The sequence below is a fragment of the Rousettus aegyptiacus genome, unplaced genomic scaffold (assembly GCF_014176215.1).
Source record: "Rousettus aegyptiacus isolate mRouAeg1 unplaced genomic scaffold, mRouAeg1.p scaffold_m13_p_2, whole genome shotgun sequence".
In the NCBI taxonomy this organism is placed as follows: domain Eukaryota; kingdom Metazoa; phylum Chordata; class Mammalia; order Chiroptera; family Pteropodidae; genus Rousettus; species Rousettus aegyptiacus.
In genome coordinates, this window is record NW_023416295.1 from 116,776,062 (window position 1) to 116,799,245 (window position 23,184).

A 23,184-nucleotide genomic window follows, 5' to 3' on the forward strand; every position below is an offset into this window, starting at 1 on the left:
TAGGTATCCAACCAAACTTTTATTGGAGTTTTATTGCAATCTACTTTCAGAAATAAGGGAAAGTAACCATAAGAACTCCGGTCAGATTTTATTTAACAAAGTAGTTTTTCATGACTGCTTAGGGTCAGTGTATATAGTCAGCTCAGCTTCCAGTATCAACTTGAGTACCTCATCATGGAAATTTATGCCAGAATGACAATAGTTAGGCATCGCAAGATCCTAAATCACCGTATTTTACATGTAATTTCTAGAACAGTATACTAATAGTCTAAAATAAATACGATTTTTAAAATGTGTTGCTTAGCCCTTGTCGAACTAAATTCAATTAGCTTATTCTTTAAGTACTCCAGTTAACAAAGGTTTGATTGTACTTCAAAGACTCTGACTTTTCCAAAGATAAAAAATTAGTCCTTATTTGTTATGACAAAAATTAAGCTTAAAACACATTCACACTTGTCCTTACAAGCATGTTTATATCATTATGAGATAACTTCTCATGCCTGGAAACATGGTTCATATGGCAAAAAGTCATATGCAAAGAACAACTAGAGGGCAATCCTCCCATCTCCACATCCTCCAAAAAGCCACACTTGGCCTCAGTGTAAAAGTTATATTTTATTGCCATGCTACAAAATGTATGAAGTTGGCACTGATAGGGAGAAATAGAGAACAAATGGTGGGGAGGGACAGAGGGCAAAGGATGTTAACATATACAACAAGGTTTTAATCAACAGTGGTAAATTTTGCCAATGTTAAAAATGCAAACCAAATTTAAAATGCTGATGTGAAACAGCATTAAAATACAATTTATGCATAATACAGTATCGCTTATGTCTTTTATTAGAGAAATATGGAATGTTTATAAAAGAAATTAACCAGAGGGGGAAAAATTCATAATTCATATACAATTTGGCAATGGTAGTCCCACTGTTAGACAATTTTTTATAAAAGAAAAAAATTAAAAATCTAATAAGCTACCTTTATACAAAGTTGCTATATTTATGCCTTTATGTAGGAAAAAAAACATTTATAATGCAAATTAGGACATACAATAATCTTACAATATTATACAATGTAATGAAAATAAAAACATAACACAAAATCTGTCCTTTATAAAATGTATATTTTGCATTTACTAATGCAAATGTGGCACACCGGTGACTACTGTACTATTAATACCAGTTCGTGTCCATGCTATTATTGTCTAATTGTCATAGAACTGCAACTGTAATGATGCTACAAAAGAATTGTGTTACACTCCCAAAAAATGAGGAAGTAGGAATGGGGAATGGGAATATAAAGAAGAAGAAAGATACAGTGCTGGTTTGGGCAGAGTATATCGTGGTATGTCATAAAACAGTTGTTAATTTTTCAAGCCAAAAACATTTTCTGTACATTCCGTAATTTCGTACCAATGCCTTTATTCAAATTTGGCAAACAGCAGGGAAATGGTAATTAGTACCATATACCTCACATGTCAGAAATATGAATGAGATGCCAATATATCAGTTACCTCTGAATGTTGTCTCTGATGGTATATCTATTTTAAGGATATATATATATGTATATACATACATATATACATATATATTTACACATACATACATAGTACACATTGCACAAAACACTTGGGCATTATGGATTAGGAACAGCACAGGGGGAAGTGGGAAGTACTTTTCAGCTTGTTAAAACCTTTACCTTGAGGCAAAAATATGGTGGCACATTATTGGGAAATTATGAAAACATAAGGCCCCTGTCCCATTTTTAATAGAACATTATTGAGGTACTTTTTTTTATGTTGTGCCACAGATTTTTTTGTGGGGGAGAGGGGGAGTAATAAACACTAGCTTGACTTGTAACATTGAACTGTGGGGTAAATATCAATATCTATAAAAACAAAGATTGCTTGGCAAATTTTCATAAGTCCCAAATGTGATCTATTCTGGATATACTGGGAAGTGAAAAGCTTTTTGCTGAGTCTTCAAGAGTAAAGTGCATATCTCATCACTCCACAGCAGCAGTAAATAAAAGGAACTATTTGCCAATCTTCCTGGAGGGAGAGAAGGCACCATATTTTCATTTTTAAAGGAAGATGAAACTGGGAAAAAAAAACACAGTAAGAAAAAACACAGGTAATATCCATATCAGTTTCCGACCCTGGTCTGGGATAAAAGCTGTTATGTTCTATATGGAAAAAAGAGGATACTACTTGTGAAAAAACATGAACAATGATTATATTTCCAAAACCAAAAAGTGGGATCACATGGTCTATCAACAGAACAGAATGTCTAAAATTAAGTCTGTCTCAGAAAATCTGAAACATATGGCCATAATTATATCCCAATAAAATCTCTCTTTCTAAAATGCACCTAGTAATAGGTATGTTCTTCCAGGAATAGAGCTTAATGCCCATTACTAGACTACTGCAAAGGACAAGTAGTGTTCTACCACATTACTTTTTATTAAATAGGAACACAGGTGATTTCTAGAGACATCTAGAAATTAACACCAGTTGTATGTATACATCTTCCTAATACTCATAGTACCTAAAATCAAATTCTTAGCAGACAAATTGGTCCCATTTTCATTTTTAAAGCACACAATATTTAAAGCATAAACTGCAATGATTATACTGGAGTTACTTACTATAAAAGCTAATTAGAATCTGGAAGGAAAAATGAAAAGGGTAAGATAAAGAAAGAAAATAAAGTATCCAACCTCCAAAATGAATAAATAGGTCAGCCCTTCCATTTGGAGGTTAATATTCTGTCTTGACTGCTTATTTCAGAGAAAACCATGTGTGCTAATTCCATCACAATTCCACATTATAAAAATCGTCACATAAATTTGGCACAATTAGCAATCTACTCAGAAGAAAACATAAATGCAACAATATGTTAAAAATGGAAACTGCATGCCTGTACCACTGCTGTCTTTTTAGAGAACAGTGAACACTTTAGTAAGCACCAAGTTCACAGGAAAAAAAAGAAATTCTGCTATGCATATAAACCAATGGCACTGAAAAGGATAAAGACACCTTTAATAATTTATTTTCTTTATAATGGTCCCACTCTATTGTTTTCCTAATCCATTCACTGTCCTGTAATTAGTTATTTATTGAACAGGTTGGATGCTATATGACTGAAACTTTTTCATGCTAAATTAACCTTAGTTACATCTGGTAGATCCAGATCATATTCTCAAACTTCCTCACATTTAGAGAAAATGGTAAAATATTTTGCAAGGTTACCTAACCTTCTTTCCAAAACTACCTCTCTTGTCTTCTCTATAGAGTGTTTGGGAAACTAGAACATTCTTGATTTTCCAAGAGTTAGACATATGACCTCTCGTCAGTTTCTATAAGCTTCAATTCATTTTAAATGCTAAATTATGACACAATCTCATTGCTATAAGACTTCCACTGTACCTGCTATGCTGGCAACAATCTTAGCATTCTACTGAAGTCAAAGCATAATCAAAGATCCAGCTACGAGTAAAAGGACAGCAGAGCTGAGGAGCACTACAGTGGGCAAAGTACAACTGCAGCCGTGTGACTGAGGGAATCACTTCTAAAGTGCTGAGGGGAGTGCCCACAGAGAAAACACAGTACCTTTAGGGAACTTTGCATGTTAAAAGTAGCTTCCGTTTTTTTTTTGTTTTTTTTTTTTTTTTCTCAGCGGCTAAAGAGATCACCTATGGACACAAGTAAAATTTAAAACTGAGAATGCTGTTATCGACTTGAAAAGTAAACACCATATAAATAAATACTGGACAAGGGCAACCCTGTTATAGAATAACAGTAAGTTCCAAATGAACCTTCAAAACCACGATTTGACAATAATGCAAACTAAACAACAATGAACACATAATCCAATTTCAAAACTATATACAAACTCAAACATTTTAAACTGAAAAAGACATTAAGCAACAAAATAAGACATCCCAAACACCAAAGGAAAAAACTGAAGGTAAATGGCAAACTAATGGCACAAATGCCTCCAGAAAACAATGTTTTTGTTAATAATCCATAGGAGAGACATTTTCAAGAGATCATGGTTCAGATTTTTAAATGTTTTTGGATAAAGTGACCTGAGACTGATTCTTGAGCCTATTGTACTTTTGATTAAGATATCTGGGCACGCCCTTCAAATGACTTCATGAGATGAATTACCAGAAAATCGTGTCTCTTTCCTCCCTTTCTACACACCAACAGCAAACCATGTTCAAGGACACAGGACTTTTGCTAGTAACGCTGAAGGCAAAGGGATTGACTGGTATATAAGAAGGTGCGGTAATTCTATTTCCTTTACATATGTTTTGGCTCAAGTCAAAAAGCCTACAATTAATGAAATAAAGAATTCCTCATGTTACATGCTGGATGCCACATACCATGAATAGTGAATCTACAAATATTACTTTCAAAGCCTAGAGTTATCTGTTAGTAATGCACACTACCAAGAGGCTTTATAAAATGTTTTAAATGCCAACCATGACTTAGACATGAATGATATGCTTAAGTCCAGAATATTGATAAAAATCAACCAGCATGTCACTCACTTCAACTCTCATTTTAAATAGGCACTGTGAAAATGGGAATGCTGCTGTACAGTAATGAGTAGTATATAATGAAATTAGTGTTCTTTAATGAGTATCTGCTCTACATTAATTCCCTTTAAAGAAGCACATGAAATATTAAAAAAAAAATTTTATCAGTCTATAAAAGGAGTTAGTGTTTAGAAATGAAAATGAAGCACTTGCATCTTCTTTTAAAACTTCACAAAGGTGCAAACAATGTAATGCTTTCCAGGCTCACATGGGCAGATCAGTACTATTATGTCTAGTTTTCCTAGATGTACCATCATCTCGTGGCAGTGCTTTCTGCAAATTTGACATAGCAGCAGTTCTCTCGATGTCTATCACAGCATACAGCTCTGTGCGCCTGGTAGGGGTCTGTGGAAGGGGAGTGGTAGGCGTTTTCGGAGTCTGAGGGTTGTCAGAGTCACTGCCACCTTCCAAGTCAACCTGTATATAATTGAGCTGCCTGTGTTCTAAACTTGGGCGCCTAATATCAAAGTTAAAGACTGTCGGAGTACAGTCCCGACGCCTTGAATATTCTATCTTGTGAGCACTTGCTGGCACTGTTACATTCTCTGTATTTACATAGTTATGCATTGGATCTAGATTATTATGGTAGCCATTTAGAGATGGGGTCTTTGGTCCTAAATTGTCATCTTCATCCCTACTTAGCTTGCGGGCTTCCCAAACAGGAGGCAAAGATGGTAAATTTTCATAGTTTAATAATGCAGTTCTTCTCTGAGCTGAGTTGTTGATATTCTGGGTATCTGAGGTACTTGTGGATGTCAGACGACCTCTCCTGACCCCTGAGGCACTAGGGATAGATAACCCATTTATATTTTCATACACCAGTTTGTTAACAGAGGGTGCATCTCTTCGTTCATCACTGTCATATCCAGTGTCCCATTCTGTGTTATTTGCACCACTTCCACTGACTTGATCTCTTCCAAGTTTCTCTAGTTTCTCTTTTTCCATTAATTGCTTTTGAACAGGGGTTGGTCCTAAGACAAATCTGACTCCTTCGGGTTCAAGAAAAACCTGAGGGTCCCTGTCCTCAATACTACTTGGTTCTTCTTTTGGTGTGTTGCTTTCAGCATTAGAAATCCTTGTCTCCAATGGGACATGCACATTTGTGCAATTTTTCCGTTCTTCTTGCACACCTGTAGTGTTGACATAAGTGTGTACCTAAAGACAAACAGGACAGTGAATCAGTAACTTGCTTAAAAAATAAAAATAAAACAAAAAAAGTCTCACCATATCAGTTAATTTTATTAATTTTCTCTCTAAAAATACTCTTACTTTGAAGCTTTTGCACCTATTTTTACTATTAAAAAGGGGGGAGAGGAATGTAGAAATATATCTTCCTAACTTGATAAAAGAATTAAACTACTCTAACAGGCAACATTATACTTATAGTGAAACATGAGAAGCATTCTGTAAAAAAAAAAAATATATATATATATATAAATATATATATATAAATATATATATATTTATATATATATATATATATATATATATCAGGAACAGAGATTATCATTTTAATGTGCTTCTAGAAATTCTCATGAATGCATTAAAACATGAATCAGAAATAAGAAATAACAAGTATTAAAAAGGAAGAGACAAGTTTATCACTATTTACAGATGACCTCACGATATAAGACAAACCCTACTAGCTTTAATAAGTTCTAAAAAATGCATAGGTAGAAAATAAAAACCACCTACTAAGAAATAATCACTAATATGATCATGAAAAGCTCACTCAATGGTATTTTGGAGGACAATATAAAAAACATTTTGAAGGCTACACATAAAATTTGAAGAACTCAAAAATAAAACGCAAAATTGAGGGAAATGTAATTATAGTAAATAAGAATTCATGTACAAGGTAGAGAAAACAAAGAAATGAATTTTAAAATGACAACAATTTCTAATGATAAATGACCATATGGTTTACAAAAGATAAACATAACTAATTAAAACACAGCCAATGTTTAACCAAAAACTTTCTTCCTCAAATGAAAAGTCAGGAATATTAAACAGCTCTATAAAAATATCGGCAACGAAATCTACTTTCCTGCTAGTAGTCCACTAATTATAAAAACTGTAATATAAGCAGCAACATAAATTCCTAATCAACTGAAGGTTATTATAATGGGAATTAGCCATTAGTTATTTGTCTTCATGTGTAGATGTACCTTTCCTGTGAACCCATAAACTACCATAATGCTTCCTTCAACACCTGTACATGTTTCAGCATATGTCTGCAAATACATACTATTTCCTTTGATTCTTCATTACACAAGTCACATATATATATATATATATATACAGTGAAATCTAAAATTCAAACTAAAACATCAACTCCACACTTTAACTCCACACAGCCATTATCCTGATAGACAGTAGCACATGCTTACTTGTTCCTCAGCCACAAGCAAAGGATGTGTAGATTCTTCACCAACTGAAGGCAGGCGTGCACTTCCCACAGAAGGATGTCTGCTTGAAGGATGGGATGAAGCATCTCCAAATGAGGGATATCGGGGATATCCATTAGGTAAATTCTGAGCAGCAAACCCTGGAGCTGAGTTTTGTTTATTGGTTTAAGAAGAAAAAAAAAAAAAAAGCATGATACAGGGGCAGGGGAGAGAGAATAAAAATGAATGAGAACCCAATGTGAATTGAGAGAATTAAGGAAGGTGTTTCCGGCAAGACACAGCAGAAACCAGAGCACAAACAGCACCCTGCTCCATGTCAATTTTCCATTCACAGCTTAGCTAATGTGTAACAGTTGATGTTATATTTAAAATTTTAAAAATGATTATAGCTAACAGTTTTTAAAAACTGCCAACCACTACACTTACATTAGCCAACAGCAATTTCAGACATTTTTTAAATTAAATATCCATGGTCTATAGTTTATAAATGTCTGCTATTCAAAATACAAGAAGAAAAATAGGTACTTACTTGTAGGTGTTCGAGGTGTTCTGGGGACTTCCAATTCTGTCTGATGATTACTCCTTTCAACAACTGGCTCTTCTACCACATTTATACTATTATTTTGCATAATCTCTTGCAACATGTTAAATAATTCTTCTGCACGGGCACACTTAAAGGCAAAGATTCCTACAAATATAAACCAGAAGGGAACAGTGGTTACCACATCTTTAAAAGATACAGGAGTACCTATTGAAAAGAACAAAATTATAAAATAATCATGCTGTGTAACAGTAATAAGAAAGGCCTTTTGAATAAATGTCTGATAAATTAATGACCCTCCCAAAAAAGTTCACAGAATAATTTTCATTTGTCTAAGGAAAAAGGCCCAAAATAAGGCAGACAAAAATAAAATTTGCACACATACTTCACTGTGCTAACAGTAGGGGGAGCTTGACTCACCATTACAGAGGGGACCCTTTACCATCTGACAGGGCCTGGCTCTGTTACTGTTCAATAATTATAATTCTGTAAGGCAGGAATCACCATTCGCCTCTGATAGAAAAAAATGTTGATGCTTGACAGAAATAACCTGCCTAAGGACTTTCAAGTAGTAGGCAGCAAAAAAATCAAACTATGTACCATTTGACTACAAAGTTTAGGTGCTTTCCCCACCAAGTTATAACAGTAAAAATACATAGTCAATTTACTGGGACTGATCATTTACTGAAAATCTTAAAAGTTAATATGAGTCAAAATTCTAGCTATAGAGAATGTGCTTGATAAATGAAACCACAGTTTACTGCATCTCTTTTCTTAATAATGCATTTTATTTTTTTTCTATTAGGAGAAAGTAAAATATTAAACGCTGTATGTAGAACAGTGTTTCAAATGTGACAATGTTTGGAGGAAAAAAATTAAAGACTCTACTTACCTTGTCCAGTTTGACACCGTCGACCACTTTCAAAAGAAAAGAGGTTCGAATCATAGCCATAGCGTCGCAGGCAGAGGTAGTGCCATTTTACTGAGTCACGTTTGCGAGTATATAAAATCAGTTCTGTGTCTGTAAGTTCCATTATGCCAGAACCTAACTCATTCCCATCATCATCCACATTAATGACCTAAAAAAGAAAGTTTCATTAGTCCTAAACTAATGCTCTCACTTGACAGTCATGCACATTTTTCACCAATTTGTCAAGAAAATACACTGTTGCTGACTGATTCAGTTACTGGCTTCTATGTTAGTTCATTCATCAATCATTGTGTGTGTAGGGCATGGACTATGTAGCAGTGTAATATCTGGTTCATACAGGCAAGGAACTCACATTCCTACTGGGGAGATAAGTTATATAAACAAAATCAACACCACAAAATAGTATATGATTAATTGACAAATGAGTACAATAGAGGCTGCAAAAGGCAGAACTGTGGCCTTGGGTTGTTGTAGAATCCTTCACATAAGAAGAGAAGGGACTTTAGCTGGGTCTTGGGTGGTTCGATAGGAAATGAAAGTAAGAGGGAGAGCTAGTAGGTTAGGAATTGTAGGGAATATCCTTGAGATACAGAGCTACGGCAGAGACAAAAAAGGTATGTTCCAGAGAGACCAAGATAAGACTGGCACAGAGTTCATGTTAAGGGTTAGGCCTTACACTACTGAATTTCAGAAAATGGCCAGAGACTATGATGAATAGATAACACTTGAGGAGAACTTACTATACCCCTGAAAGTAGGCAAAGCTTGAAATGTATTTTTTCCCATTTAATCCTCATAACACTCCTAAGCTGCAGGTAATACTATTTTCTTGATCTACAAAAATGAAACAAAGAGTGATAATGTAACCTGTCCAAGGTCATAAAATTATGAAGCAATAGGTTGTGACCTACACCTCAGTTTGTGTGACCCAGAGGCTATGATATATAGCAGACTGGGGTCAGACTACAAGAGACACTAAATGGCTGTGAGGATGAGTAAGGAATGGAGTGTTTAGCCTCTAGGTAACAGAACACCACAGAAGTTTCAGAATGATGAAAGAGAAAGATTAATTTGATGTCAACTGCAGGAGAATCACAAAGATGACTCAAGATAGTCCAGTTAAGAAATTATCCAGGCATAAAGCAATGAATGACTGGAGGTGGTACCAGGGCTAAGGAAGAACCTATAAAATGGCGTTTTGAGGAAAGTCATACCAACTGTGTGGCTAATTGAATATAGAGGACCAAAGGGAAAGTAAAAGAGGATTCCATGCTGTAAGAAAATATTGTCATCATTTGTCAAAGCAAGAAAAGGCAGAGTGAACAAAAAGAGAAACAAAAAGGTTGGAGATAAAAGTAAGAAAGCAAGATATATTAAGTGAAGTAAAAGAATATCCAAATAGGCAGTGAGAAATACAACTCAACCAGTTTTACTGACCTTAAACTTGTTCCGATGGTTATCTGGGACAGTGTCTTTATCTGGACAGCTACAACAGCTACCCATGGCTTCTTTCAGAAGACCATGTGAGTGCTACATGAAAGATAATTTGGAAAAAATTATTAGATGTAGAACACAAAAATCATAAAATAGAAAAAGATTTTAGAAGTTATCTAACGCAAGCCCTGAAATTATTTTAATGAGGAAAATTAAGCCCAAAAAGTATATGGCTGGGGCTAGATTTCACACAACTAGCTGGTGAATTTTGCTCAAGAATAATTTTGTGAGGTATATTTCACAAATTTCCATTTAGTTTGCAAAGGTCTGCCTGTTTTAAAATCATCTTAAAAAATAAACCAATTTAAGGTCTCATATATAACACTATTTAAATAAAGACATTCATGGAATTAACCCTTTATGGCTTATCAGAAATTTCATGTCCCTCTTTTAATAAACTTCCAAAGGGATGCTAGACTTCTGGCCTGGTAGGTATTTTGTTGTTATTACTCACTGTAGTATTTTTTATGTACTACACCAGACAAGAGTTCATTGGTAAATAAGACACAAAAACAAATTTGGAATATTTCATTAACAGAGAAAGATAACTCAAAATTCAAGCAGTAACTTAGAGTGAATTTTGGCAAAACTGATACAACATGTCTACCTAATCCTTCTTTCCAACAAGGTTACAGAGAAGAGGTTATAGGTGACATTAAGTGTTCAAGAACACTCCAAATGAACAAAAGAAGAGTTCAAAATATCACTCACTAACGAAGAATCAGAATGTGATGATATTTGAAAAAAGGGGAAGAAAGCGGCACAAGAAGCTACTAAACATTAAAAACATAAATCTGACTAAAACGTAAAATTCTTTAGTGGCTCTTTACTACCTTTAGGAAAGATTCAAAACTTGTCAGTATGACATGAAGTCCTTCCCATCTGGTCCCTACCTACTGATCTAGACTAAACTCCTCCTTCTCTCTGCTTCAACCCTAACCAATCATACTACACAGTTTCCCCAGAGCATCTTATTCTCTCACACCCATCCACGGTGCTCCTGTTCTGCTTCTTTACTTTCTCAAGATTCAACCCAGAGCCCTGTGCCTTCTGGAAGCCTTCTCTGACTCCAACCAACTGGGCAAGTTATACTTCTTATGTATCCCCCTCAAAGCACCCTCCTGGGCTTCCCCGTATCATAGCATCTTTCACACGGTTTACTTAGAAGAAATTATGATAGACAGCTTATCTATCTTCTTTGCTCCACCAAGAGCTCCTCATCAGAAATGAACCTTATTTATTTCCCATACTTAACACATAACACCTAGCACATAATAGGTGCTTTAAGTCTCCTGTGAGCTGAATAAACTGTACTAAACACAGGTAAAGGATGTCTGACAGGTATGAGTTCTGACAGATATGAGTAGTAAGAAGATAAAAAAGTATATTAGTGTATAAACAAAAAAAAAAGTGATAAAATAGAAAACTTAATTAAGACTCATTTGGATATTTTACTCTTATCTACCAACTGAGTATCATGGTGTAAAGATGATTAAGTCACAGTACATATCTTTGAAGAGCCACAAGTCTAATGGGAGAGACAGAGATGTAAATAGATAACACATTATCATAAACCTTGTATTAGAATGAGAACGGTTCTGTGAGCACAGGGAAGAGAGCAACTAACTTTGTGTTAGGCAAGGCAAGGAAGCACTACTTGAGCTGGTACTTAAAAAGGTGAGCAGAAACAATGTGCTAGGCAAAAAACAGAAATAAATACTCGAGACAGATTAAGGAGTATGTGCAAAGAAAAGGCCATGAAAAGTTGCACTGCATTCAGGAGAAAGTGAGGCACCCAGTACAAGTAGAATACAGGGCAGGCTGTAACACAAGCAAGGCCAAGCCATACAGTCTCCTGGACAACAACTCCAACCAACTTAAAGCTAGCCTGCCTCCAGTGTCCCCAACAGTCAAGTGGACATGACTCTATCATGGCATTTATCACGTTCTGTAATATTCATCTGCCTCACCACCCACTTCGTTATGATCTTCCTGAAGATAGGAACCTTGTTTTCTTAATTTTCTAGGGCACTAAGCATACTGCTTGACATAGAACATGCTCAATAATATTTAATTTTTAAAATAAAATTTTAATAAATTATAGGATGAGAAGGAAAAAGAATATTTTTAAAACTTTATATTAAAGAAGGATAATTGATAGAAACAAATTTTAAAAGTCTTCTTGAAATTACATGTCCATCCTCACTGCTGACCTCCTCATGAATATAAAGAGCTAAAAGAGTACTACAGTGTGGCTTTGGCCTCAAAAGATGGTGCCTCAAAGGAATATTTTAAAACTACTTCTCAAAATAAGTAGAAAAATTATTCTTCCACTTGCCACCTCAAAGGCAACCTGCTAAGGCAGCACCTCCCATGGTGGGGCAACCTACTTGGGGACTCTATCCACAGGGAATGTTTTAGTTCAGTACAACAATAATTAATGAAAAGCCTAACTTGTGACACAAAAGCCTTGTATGTTATACCAAGGATTTTATCCTACACATGATGGAAAGCCACTGAAAAATTTTAAGCAAGAAAGTGAGGTGGTCAGGACTTCATTTTAAATATATTCATCTGCAGCACAAACTTAAGTGGGAGTTTAGCTCAGAGGAGAGAAACCAATTAGAGATTATTGAAAGAAATATGCAAAAAAACTAAAACCAGTAGGAATAAAGATGAAAAAAATAAATTTAAAAAATATTTACAAAGACAAGTCAGCAGCACTGAGTGCCTGGCCAGGTATAAGGAAAGGCAGAGGCAGTTTCCAGTGTGGCACATGAAGGATACTGGCTCCATTACCTAAGATTGGAAAAACTGGTAGTCATCAAATGGAAATGATGGTAATTTATTCACTTTTAGACATGTTATTTCAGATTTCAAAGAACAATAAAATGGAAATATGCAAAAGAGAGTTCAGTACATGAGTATGGGTTTGAAGAAAGTAAAAATATTGGAATGTAGCATGTGGTATTAAAGTCAGAGTGGTAGAAGCAGAAGCCAAACTGTAGTGAGCAAGCAGAAGATAAGTAAGTAGCCCTGCAGAAAATAGAAAGTACACTTTCAAGAACAGGCTGAGGAAGTGAAAGTACAACGCTCGGGTAAGGACAGACATGGTTTCAAAAGAAAATATGATGCTTGAGCTGTTCATTGTTTTAAGATGACATAGATTTATGCAGGTCTGTAATCAGTAGGTCAGGAAAGATTTAAAAATACAGGAAAGAGAAGAGTTACATGATGGATCAAGACAGAGAGGAAGACTAAGGATGAATTCCAGGGTCCAGACTGAGAGTTTGACCAGAGAAGGAGATGCCTCATCCTCAGAGGAAAGAGGGAAGAAAATAAGAATACGGAAGAGAAGATGAAGTGAATTAACATCTATTGTTCTAATTTCCTTTGTAAAATAGAAGATAAGTGTGCAAAATGAGGAGAATGAAAGGGTTATTCACTGAGCAGCTACCCAAGAAAGGCAGCAGGATTACTACATAGGCTGTGCTGAGAGTGCAACAGAGGCTGGAAAATAAGGTTATGCCATTTTTTCTAGCTGTGCTCAGCAGTCCAGAGGGTGGACAGTTCAAATGACTCAGGGTCAGAGAGTAAGAGGACAAGATTAAAGGATATTGGCAATACAGGGGCAGAGGGGCAGGAGTTGACATGATGGATCATCAGGTCTGGTCAGAAAAAAAGAGGGCTGGCAAAATGGGAGAAAATGGAGGCAAAAAGGAACAGGAGGCCTCACTAAGGTTGAAAAATAGGCTTAGTATGAGTGAGAGACTGAAACACTTGGAACAACAGGCAATTGTGGTTAATTTCCAACATAGAAGACGACATTTTTTTAATGTGGAGTTTTCATCCACATCTCTGACTCGTCTTCCTGAACCACAAATTCCTAGGCAAGGGGAAAGGCAAGATATTAGATATTCTGCATTTATGACCACCGGACTAATATCTGGAGACCACATCTGAGTTATGTAAGACCTAGTAATATGCACTAATACTGTAAACACTTGAAGAGAAACCATATGATCTCATGAGCTTACAGTGCCAACTTCATAACTCAGCAAAAACACAGATAGACTTACTATGCTCCCTGAAGAGAGCAACTTAGGAAAGTAACTAGGGTACATTCAAGAACAAAAAGTAGCTACTGTTTGGGAGAATCAACATCGCAACAAGTTGGCTAAATATTTTATACTAGTCAAAATTATCTTAGTTTCATTAAAGCCATCTGTCCCTTATTCTCTGGGGCTGGAAGGTGACAGCAAATCAGGAGGCAAGATGACTTCATTCAAGAAAACATTAAAATCTCTTGTTTAAAAGTATCATTTGGGGACTTAGTAATTTTTTTTAAAGGTGAACTTCAACTTACCTAGATCTGGCCATTAATATTCTTAGCCTCTGCTGCAGCATCAGGAGTTTAATCATACTTCAAAATACCATGTTTCTTTTGTTTGATGACATAACCTAGAAATAGCAGAAAAAAGTTGAGAATTTACCTTTTAAAAAATAATAATTTCTCTTATGAGACTTTTGGCAGCACTGTTCAATTACCTATTTAAATTCGAACATCTAAACATTTGATTAAATATTTTATGATATATTTTTAAAATTAATACGATGTATCAATATTATCATTTAAGATTGCCTTTCCAAAAGAAAAAGTAAAAATGCAATACTCTGAGTTCTATGATGTCTGGATATTAAGACCTTTAGAAGTCACTAATTCTGGCTTCTCCACTATAGCTATGACACTGGACAACCCACTTCTCTATATTTATCTCCTCAACCATAAAATGAGAGGTTAGACCAAATCACCTCCAAGGTTACTTTGCAGCTCCAAAATCCTTTTTAAGCTAGTGGCTGGCTAATTCTCCACCTCCAGTCACTTTTAAATCTCACGATCACTCTTCCCAAAGAGCTCACTCTTTTTAGAATCGCCCCTCCCCCTGTATCTTCCTATTCTATAAAACCCTGTAAGAACCAAATCAGAGGAGTCAGTCATCAGAAAACGATCCCAATGAACAAGCATACCAGAGTCATATAAATTATAGCAATCGATTACAATCTAGAGTTTCAAGAGATTTCAATACAGTTTTGAAAATTTCCTGGTCAATTTATTCACTTTTTATAGCACAGAAAAAATCAAACTCAAACAAAGGCACTGACATTTACTAAACAGCTATACCATATCAGGCATTGTTAAGGGTTTTGTGAACTGTCTCATTTTAATCTGTATTATTAGAGTTAACGGATATGATTGATATCCAAAACGAACATTTCCAAAACCACAAACCCACCCTCAAAACTTTCAATTCTGAGGTTTCCAATCTACATATAAAATCAGTGGTTTAGCCACATGCCTGCTTATGCCCTTCATAAGCTGTCGTGACACCCCATGTTAGGCTGGGCAGCAACCCAAGTGCCTCTTCCTCAGCACACTCTTCTTTTCTCCAGAAGCTTAACACACATCACGCTTTGTCTCTAGTTTGTACAACTGTCCATCTAATTGCACCATAATCCATTTCTCTTATATGAATACATATTCTATTTATCCATCTCTCTTTTAAGAGATTTCAGTCAATTATCTCAGGAAAATCTCTCTTCCTCTTTATTCATCCCACTTACAAGCATGCCACAACTCCCATCCTGAAATTAGTTTAATCACAGCAAATATGAGAATGAGAGTAATGTATATAACCTTGTATCAAGAAAAAATCTTAATTTTGGAAATGAAACATATCAAAGAATCAGTGTACCAACCCATAAAGCTCTTGAAAATATTAAGCCTCCATTAGAATCTCTGAAAACTTTTTATTCTGTTCTATCTTCAGACCTTTTTCTTTCCATTTTTATTGAACATAAAATTGGCCATCTTACCCTCTTTTAGATATAATTTAAGTAGCATTAAATATATTCAATAATGTATAATGAATGAGGCAAAAGAGGGTGGTAGCCCTCTTACCCTCTTTTAGATATAATTTAAGTAGCTTTAAATATATTCAATAATGTGCAATAAATGGGGTAAAAGAGGGTGGTAAAATACCCTGGAAGTCACTTCTGCTAGAGGAGCTTGCAACAATGAGGAGGTGCAACGACAATGGCTGCCTGCCTTTTGTCTACACCTTGGTTATTAAAAGCAGCAATCAGTGATCCAAGCACACATCCCAGATATTTGGGCAAGAAGGTCTTTTTGCCTACCCTAGCTCCCATAAGCTATGCGTAAGCTGCACAGGGCTGGGAGTAGAGAATGGGTAGCTGCTACTTTGCTAAGAATTGAAACTGACTGAGATTAATCACAATTTACATCCAAGCCTTCTCCTGGCAGTTACAAGTCTTTAGTAACTCCAGAGCTCCAGAATAATCACACCAGATTCTGTCAGTGCAACTGTTGTCTAGATGGGGAGACAGAATCCTGATGCCTCCTACTCCATCTTCCCAGAATCCTCTCCAGACCTTTCTGAGGATCAATATATATTCAGTTTTATTGTTTTTAATTACTTTATTAGCACTGCCAAAGTACTGTAAAGTTTTTTAGTTGTTTTTATTGTTTTTCAGTGCAAATATTCAGCATGTCAGTTGTATCAGGATCTCAAAGACTTTATATGCCTCATTTAAAAGGCATCTTCCTCCAAGAAAGTACATTCTGGGTTCCAAATAACTGATATACCATAGTGCTCTTGGAATGTATACAACTCAAAGCTCTGCAGGTGTCCTGATATTGATTTCGGAACACAGATGCAATAGATACTCTCCATGACTTCTTAATTCTCTTCAGTTTCTTTCTACTAATCAAAGGCTTAGAACCAAAAGGTGACTGGAAGATAAAGGGAAGAGGTAGTTATAGCCACTATATAAATCTATAATCTTGTTGTAACATGGATGTTTTACTATAAAACAGGTATTTACAGTAGAATCATATAACTGTGATAACTGTGATTTTATACTCAAGAAGAATACAGTGATTTTACCAGGAAAATTATCAAGAAGCTAAAAATTATACAAAATACAATCTATTTATACCCTATTTTTCAATAGCAAACTGATTTTAAAGCCCTCACTGTATGATAGACACAGATTCATTTGGAATCTCTCAATTCATAGAACTACTCTATGAGGTAGGTACTATCATTTCCATGTGCCAAACGAGGAAACCAAGGCTTGAAGAGGTTAGGCAGCTTGCCCGAAGTCAACAGCTGATAAGAGGAAGAGAAAAAAATTAAATCAAGATCTGATTCCAAAGCCCAAGCTCTTAATAATGATACATGTAAAAAGCTTAAAACAGTCCTTAGTATATAGAAAGCACTTAGTAAATGTTGGCTATTGAAATAATGATGATGATTTATTTATAACAATGTTGCATGCCTTTGGCAGTTGGTTAAACTTTCCGTGTCTCAATTTCCTCATTTATACGATTAGGACACCTATTTCACAGAGGTATTGTGAAAACAAAATAAATTCTGGCTATAAAGACATTTAGAAAAATATACAGTGTTTAAAAAGACAAAGCATTATTGTATCACACTACCAGTAAAATCCTGTCTCTTGTATCACAAAGAAGTCTTTTGCATTATAAGTACAGAATCCTAGAACTTAAGCACCATCCTCATAACAAGAGTTACATTAATAAATTTAGTAAAGCTGTCCTAAATTATTCCAATATGATCCTTGCAGACTGACAAGCAGAAAGAACACTGAACTCTATTCATGAGTGTGATTATAAATTTGGTGCTCAGGAAGGTATATTTGCTCTTTTAGTTGACTAGCACTGAGGGTGAATTTGGCCTATACTACAGTAGCTCTGTTCAAATATAGCCAGGACAGAATATCTATAGTTAGAAGCATAGCAATATAACCTTAAATTCTGGCCACAGCTAACTGCCATATTTTATTACATTAAAACAATGAAGAGAATGGCATTCAGAAACCTTGTTCTTTGAGTCAATGGTCTGGCTCTGTTGTTTTTAAACTACTGGGTAGTATTTTTTTTTTTATTGGTATGCATTAGTTTTCTTTCTTTTTTCTTTTTTTAAGAGATTTTTAGTAAAATATACAAAACATACAATATTATATTAGTTTCAGGAGAGTTTTCTGTTTATTTTTAACACTGCTAAGGATTTTTCATTATTTATATTATATTATATTATTCCAAGGAACAAGAATTTTAAAAAAGTGAAGGAGGGCAATTTCTCAGTATATTCTGCTAGTCTAGACTGAAGCCGTCCTATGAAAAGGACACCTGCAACATAGTTTTCTTGTTAGCTGAAAACTTACAGTACGACTGTATACACAAAACCAAAAAAGGACCCAAATATTTTTATGTATTTATCCATGAATATGGTTGTTTCTTCTTTTAGGTTTTTTACTCTACTAAGGGCAATGTTTGTGAACCACTTTGCAATCTATAACCCTCTATCCACACAGCCCCCCTTTATTTAACTCTCAAAAAAATCAATTATATTACTTACAAATCACTTCAAAATCTGGTACTTTATTTTCTGGAAACTCTTTATGTCTAATCTAAATTCCTTGTACTGCAATTTAAACCAGATTCCTCTCATTTCTGTTTTCTCTGTAAGAGAAAAGTAAAACCAGGATGATCGCAAAAGATTAAGCACATGCTTATTTTTATTTAAACTGCCATCAATTCATTTTCCTATAGATAAATCTAAAATTTTAATAAAGTAACATTTCTGTATTTCAGACATAGTTGTTTGAATTAAACTAACAAAAGTTTACTTAGAAGATAAAAATGATTTGTAAAAGCTATCAATATTAAGGAGAGAATAAAAAATAAATTCATTCATTTCTCCATTTACACACTGAAGCACCTGACAAGTATTTTCTGAGCACCAGCTCTCTTTGCCAGGAACTGAGTTAAATGCTAGAAATAAAGATAACAAGCTCATTCCCTTAGTCCAAGCTTATTGCTCAGTGAGATAGACAGAAAAGAGCATGAATACACGGCAGAGTTGCAAACCCATGTGCCAATACCATCAGAACATTTAACATGGTGTAGAAGAAAAAGGAGAAGTGACAAGAGAAGCTTCCTTAGAGAAGTCAAATCCTGAAAGATGGATGAGAGTTTGCTAGGGCAAAGGCAATCCAGGTCAAGAAGAGTGCATGCAAAAGCACAGAAGTCTAAAAGAGCATGGCTTGTTCCAGAAGCAGAAAGTAGTTCCTTACAGTTGGAATGTAGGGTATGAATGGGAAAACATTAAAAGATAAGTGGGAAGGTAGGCTCAAGTGATTTCAAAAAGGGTCAGTTTGCACTACGAAAAGCAAGTCACATTTTCCTTTATAATCGGAGACACCACTAATGATTAACTGAAATACTTTCTTACAGAGGCAAAAAAAATCTAGAGTACATACAAGAAGAACTTCTAATTTCTAAGAATATGATTAATGGTATTTTACTGTCTATGACACCCAAAATCTAGCCTATAAGTCACAATATTAATTTACAAACATAAAAGTTCAACAGCCTCTGGACCTGCAATGAGTGTCATTGCAGGATGGATGACCTAAATCTCAGATACCCCTTCTGGACCTAGAAAAAGTCACCCGCTTTAACCCCATATTTCATAATGAATTTGGTAGTCACTTTCAATCATGCATCTTAGCTTTTAGAAACAAATAAAAGAATCTATATCTTTATCTATCATATAACAATCTATTAGTCAACAATTGTGTGTATTTAGCGAATACTGAGAAAACTACTAAAATGGCTTGCTAAAAATAAAACAAGAGAAAGCTATGGAAGATGATATAATACACAGCTCTACTTTTAACAATATTGGTCATAATTCAATCCTAGAATCATCTATAATCTTAGATCATACTTACAGCCAGAAACACTGGTGATGAAAATTTACACAATTAAGTTGGAGTGCCCATAATGTCTGCCCTAGGATATAAAAAGACACCTACAGATATGCAAACCCAGCAGATGAATCACTCTGCCTCAGCTAATTCAATAATATAATCAGTACCAATGGCAACAATCCCAGCACTTTCCATCACAGGGAAAAACAGCAGGCATGGGAACTCTCAAAGAAACTCTTAATTTAGTGCTTTATGTTGCAATGTAAAAATATTACAAGGAAATCAAATACTGTCCTCCAGCAACATCAAAGTGATGAACATTCTGTAGACAGATCATGGAGCTCTCTCCACTAAAAGTTCACAGACTACACCATAAAAAGACAAGTGATTGTAAGATAACAGAAGAAAGTACAAGCATTCTCCTGAAAGTGTTTATTATTAATTCTGAAAATGGGAATGAATATATGTGATCTTATGGAGACAGCACATTCAATTTTCTGTATTATACACCAGAATCCCATGTTTGATTCTTCAACTCAGTTATTATTTCTATATATTAATCCATATAATTGTGTCAAATTAAATGACTGCTCAACCTTCATAATAAATCTCTAGTTTATAAATTTACTATTAGACAACAGTCCACTAGCAAAGACTAAATTCTAGCACAATATTTAACTTATGAGATTTTACTAAATTAGTAGCCAGTAAGGGGTAAAACCCAAGAATGAAATTTACAGTTTTTTCCTTAGTATGGTACACCTAATAATTCTTGAAAGGTGTTTGGCTTCATGGCTTTATTCTTTAAACCAACAAAACACTAAATGCAAGTAACCCTGACTTCAAAATTCATGTTAAATATACAACTTATTCAGTATCAGTCAAACTATAACAATCAACACGAGAATACAAGACATGCAGGAAAATCTCTAGGCATCTTCACTTTTTATATAATATGCTCAACCTAGAACTAAATAAACATTAAGGATAACAGAAAAGTAAATAAAAGGTAATTTTCAAAACTGAATATACAAGTATATATTTAGAATATCCCATAAATCTGTATTTCCAAATGGGTAGTTATCAAGCTCATTACTAGACTCATGTTAACAGCTTAAACCTTGACTGTGTGTGTATAAAATGTACATACACAAATGCACAATCTGCACAAAACAAATAAAGCCAAACACCAAGTAACTCTAAAGAACCCTCAAAACAAATTGTTTCACGAATAACTCATCAGTTTTTGCATTTAACTCATTCTAAAATGCTCTTAAAGATATTCTCAAAGGAAAAAAACATTTTCCTTTTCAAAATTACTATTACAATCTAGCATTAAACTTACTTGCTACAAATACACCACTAATAGAAATGTTTGATGTATGTGTTTTCTAACACTCCTCACCCTCACAAAATGCCAGAAAAAAAAGGTTAATCAGAAATATTTACATCAGAGTACACCTATCTATTTGATGTACATTTGAGGCTATTAATAAGCATTGTTTAAAGAATATTTAATGACAAAGAAAGATGTTCATGGTATATATATATATACACACACACACACACACACACAAAAAGGACAAAACTGTCCTTTTAAAAGGACAGGATCCTGGAACAGAAAAAGGACGAAGGACATAAGCAGAAAAACTAGCTAAATCTAAATAAAGCCTGCAGTTTAGTTAATAGTGTACCAAAGTTAATTTCTTAGTTTCAATTAATGGACCATAATATAAGTACCATAAAATAAGATTAATATTAGGGAAAGCTGGGTAAAGGGTCTTTGAGAATCTCTGTACCATCTTCCCAACTTTTCTATGATTCTAAAATTGTTCTGGAAAAAAGTTTATTTTAAAAATCACTTAGTGACCAATAGCAAATTTGAGAAGATTCTCATTAAAAGAAAAAATAACCTTCACACATATTTGTTTCTCTTCCAACCCTACACAAAATACATAAACACGGGGCGGGGGGCGGGGGACTACACTAAAACACACTAAAATGTTAACACTGGTGAACATTTGGTGGCAGGATGAAAAGCATTTTTCTCTTTATATTTTCTATAGAGTGTGAACTGCTTTTATAATCAACAATAAATTATTAGCTGAAGAACATACAAATCAATACTTTATTAAAGGCTTCTTTAGAAAGAAAACCTATAAACATCTAAGCAGAGCCCAAAGGCAGACTACAAACTAAACAGGTTAGGGCAGAGTGTGAAAAATACAGTGGTAAGGGAAACTGCCAGGAGAATTTAACTAGGCAAAACCTAATTGGTAAATGCTGGAAATCTGCCAAAACATAGTACTTAACATCCACTCTTAGGTGACTGCAGCCAGCAAAGTTATTCTCAGAATTCACATGTCTTAGGGGAATGTCTCAAAACCCTCCAATACTAAGAATTTATGGATATACACAGCCTGGGTTTATTCCAAACAAAAATAATGCAATTGGCCATCTGGTACAGAATTGCCCACTGACAGTGTCTAAAAACACTCTTTGGAAATATAGTGTGTTCTCTACACTTTTCTCCTCCATTACTTCTTTCCTCTCTAATACCTTCCTACAAGTCCTTAGCCCTAGGGCCTAAAAATGGCACTCTGGGGCCATTAATCAACACAGGTAGATGATCAGGGTCCAGAGACCACTAGGATTATAGAATCAAATCCTATTTCAGATGTCTGACAGTTATCACAAAAGTTGGAGTTTTTTCCCCCTAACACTTTCAGGGTAAAATATGTTCTAGCAAGTCTATTAAGCCATAAGAGGGGAAAATAAATCAACAACAAATGTTCCCCAATCAAAATGAAAAGATAAAATACATTTTCTCCCTTAAAGAAAGTGCTAGTGGAGTCAGACTGTATTTTAATAAAGAATCTCTTCCAAGGATGATTTATTTACGTGTGTTGGGCTGTCTGCCCCTACTAAAATGGGGCTACGTGGCCAGTTCTGGGTTTTATGTTGTTTTTGAAAACAGTAATTAATTCTTACTTTGTTGGTCCTCCTTATTCTCGGCTGATTGTACAGCAGATAGGAGAATGGTCACTTAATAAACGTGTATGTGCGTTTTTTATTGTTTGTTGGTTTTTTGTTTCTTTTTTTAAGGTTACTCTTTTGACTCCTTGTGGACTCTGTAATCAGATGCCTAAGCCTATTAAGATTAGGTGCAAAATAAGGCCCTATATTTAGAGACAAAGGAATACTGTATGTTAAAGTACATACAGTAATCTTTATTTCATCAACTTCATAACAGCAATTTTAAGCATCAGAAGCCTTTTTTGTTTATTTTCCAGTTCACAGTCATGTTTAAGAATATAAAGGCTCAATTAAAATGTGACCCTCAAGTATGGAGGCTGCTGCACTGTTGTTGCTGTTACTGTCAATTCT

General features: G+C 34.8%; 1 protein-coding gene across 9 annotated transcripts in view; it reads right to left on the bottom strand.

Moving 5' to 3' along the window:
* The window catches only part of FRS2 (fibroblast growth factor receptor substrate 2), an 88,213-nt gene continuing 65,029 nt past the window's right edge, over nucleotides 1-23,184 (bottom strand). For 4 of the 9 annotated variants that reach the window (XM_016152291.2, XM_036237612.1, XM_036237611.1 and 1 more), the window contains 7 exons: nucleotides 18,441-18,544; nucleotides 14,345-14,439; nucleotides 9,922-10,014; nucleotides 8,447-8,633; nucleotides 7,543-7,701; nucleotides 6,996-7,159; nucleotides 1-5,760 (listed from right to left, as the gene is read on the bottom strand). In XM_016152291.2, the coding sequence (XP_016007777.1) occupies nucleotides 4,810-5,760; nucleotides 6,996-7,159; nucleotides 7,543-7,701; nucleotides 8,447-8,633; nucleotides 9,922-9,987 (1,527 nt within the window). In that variant the 5' untranslated portion in view covers nucleotides 9,988-10,014; nucleotides 14,345-14,439; nucleotides 18,441-18,544 and the 3' untranslated portion in view covers nucleotides 1-4,809. The other 5 variants (XM_016152301.2, XM_016152297.2, XM_016152295.2 and 2 more) reach the window with 4 other exon arrangements.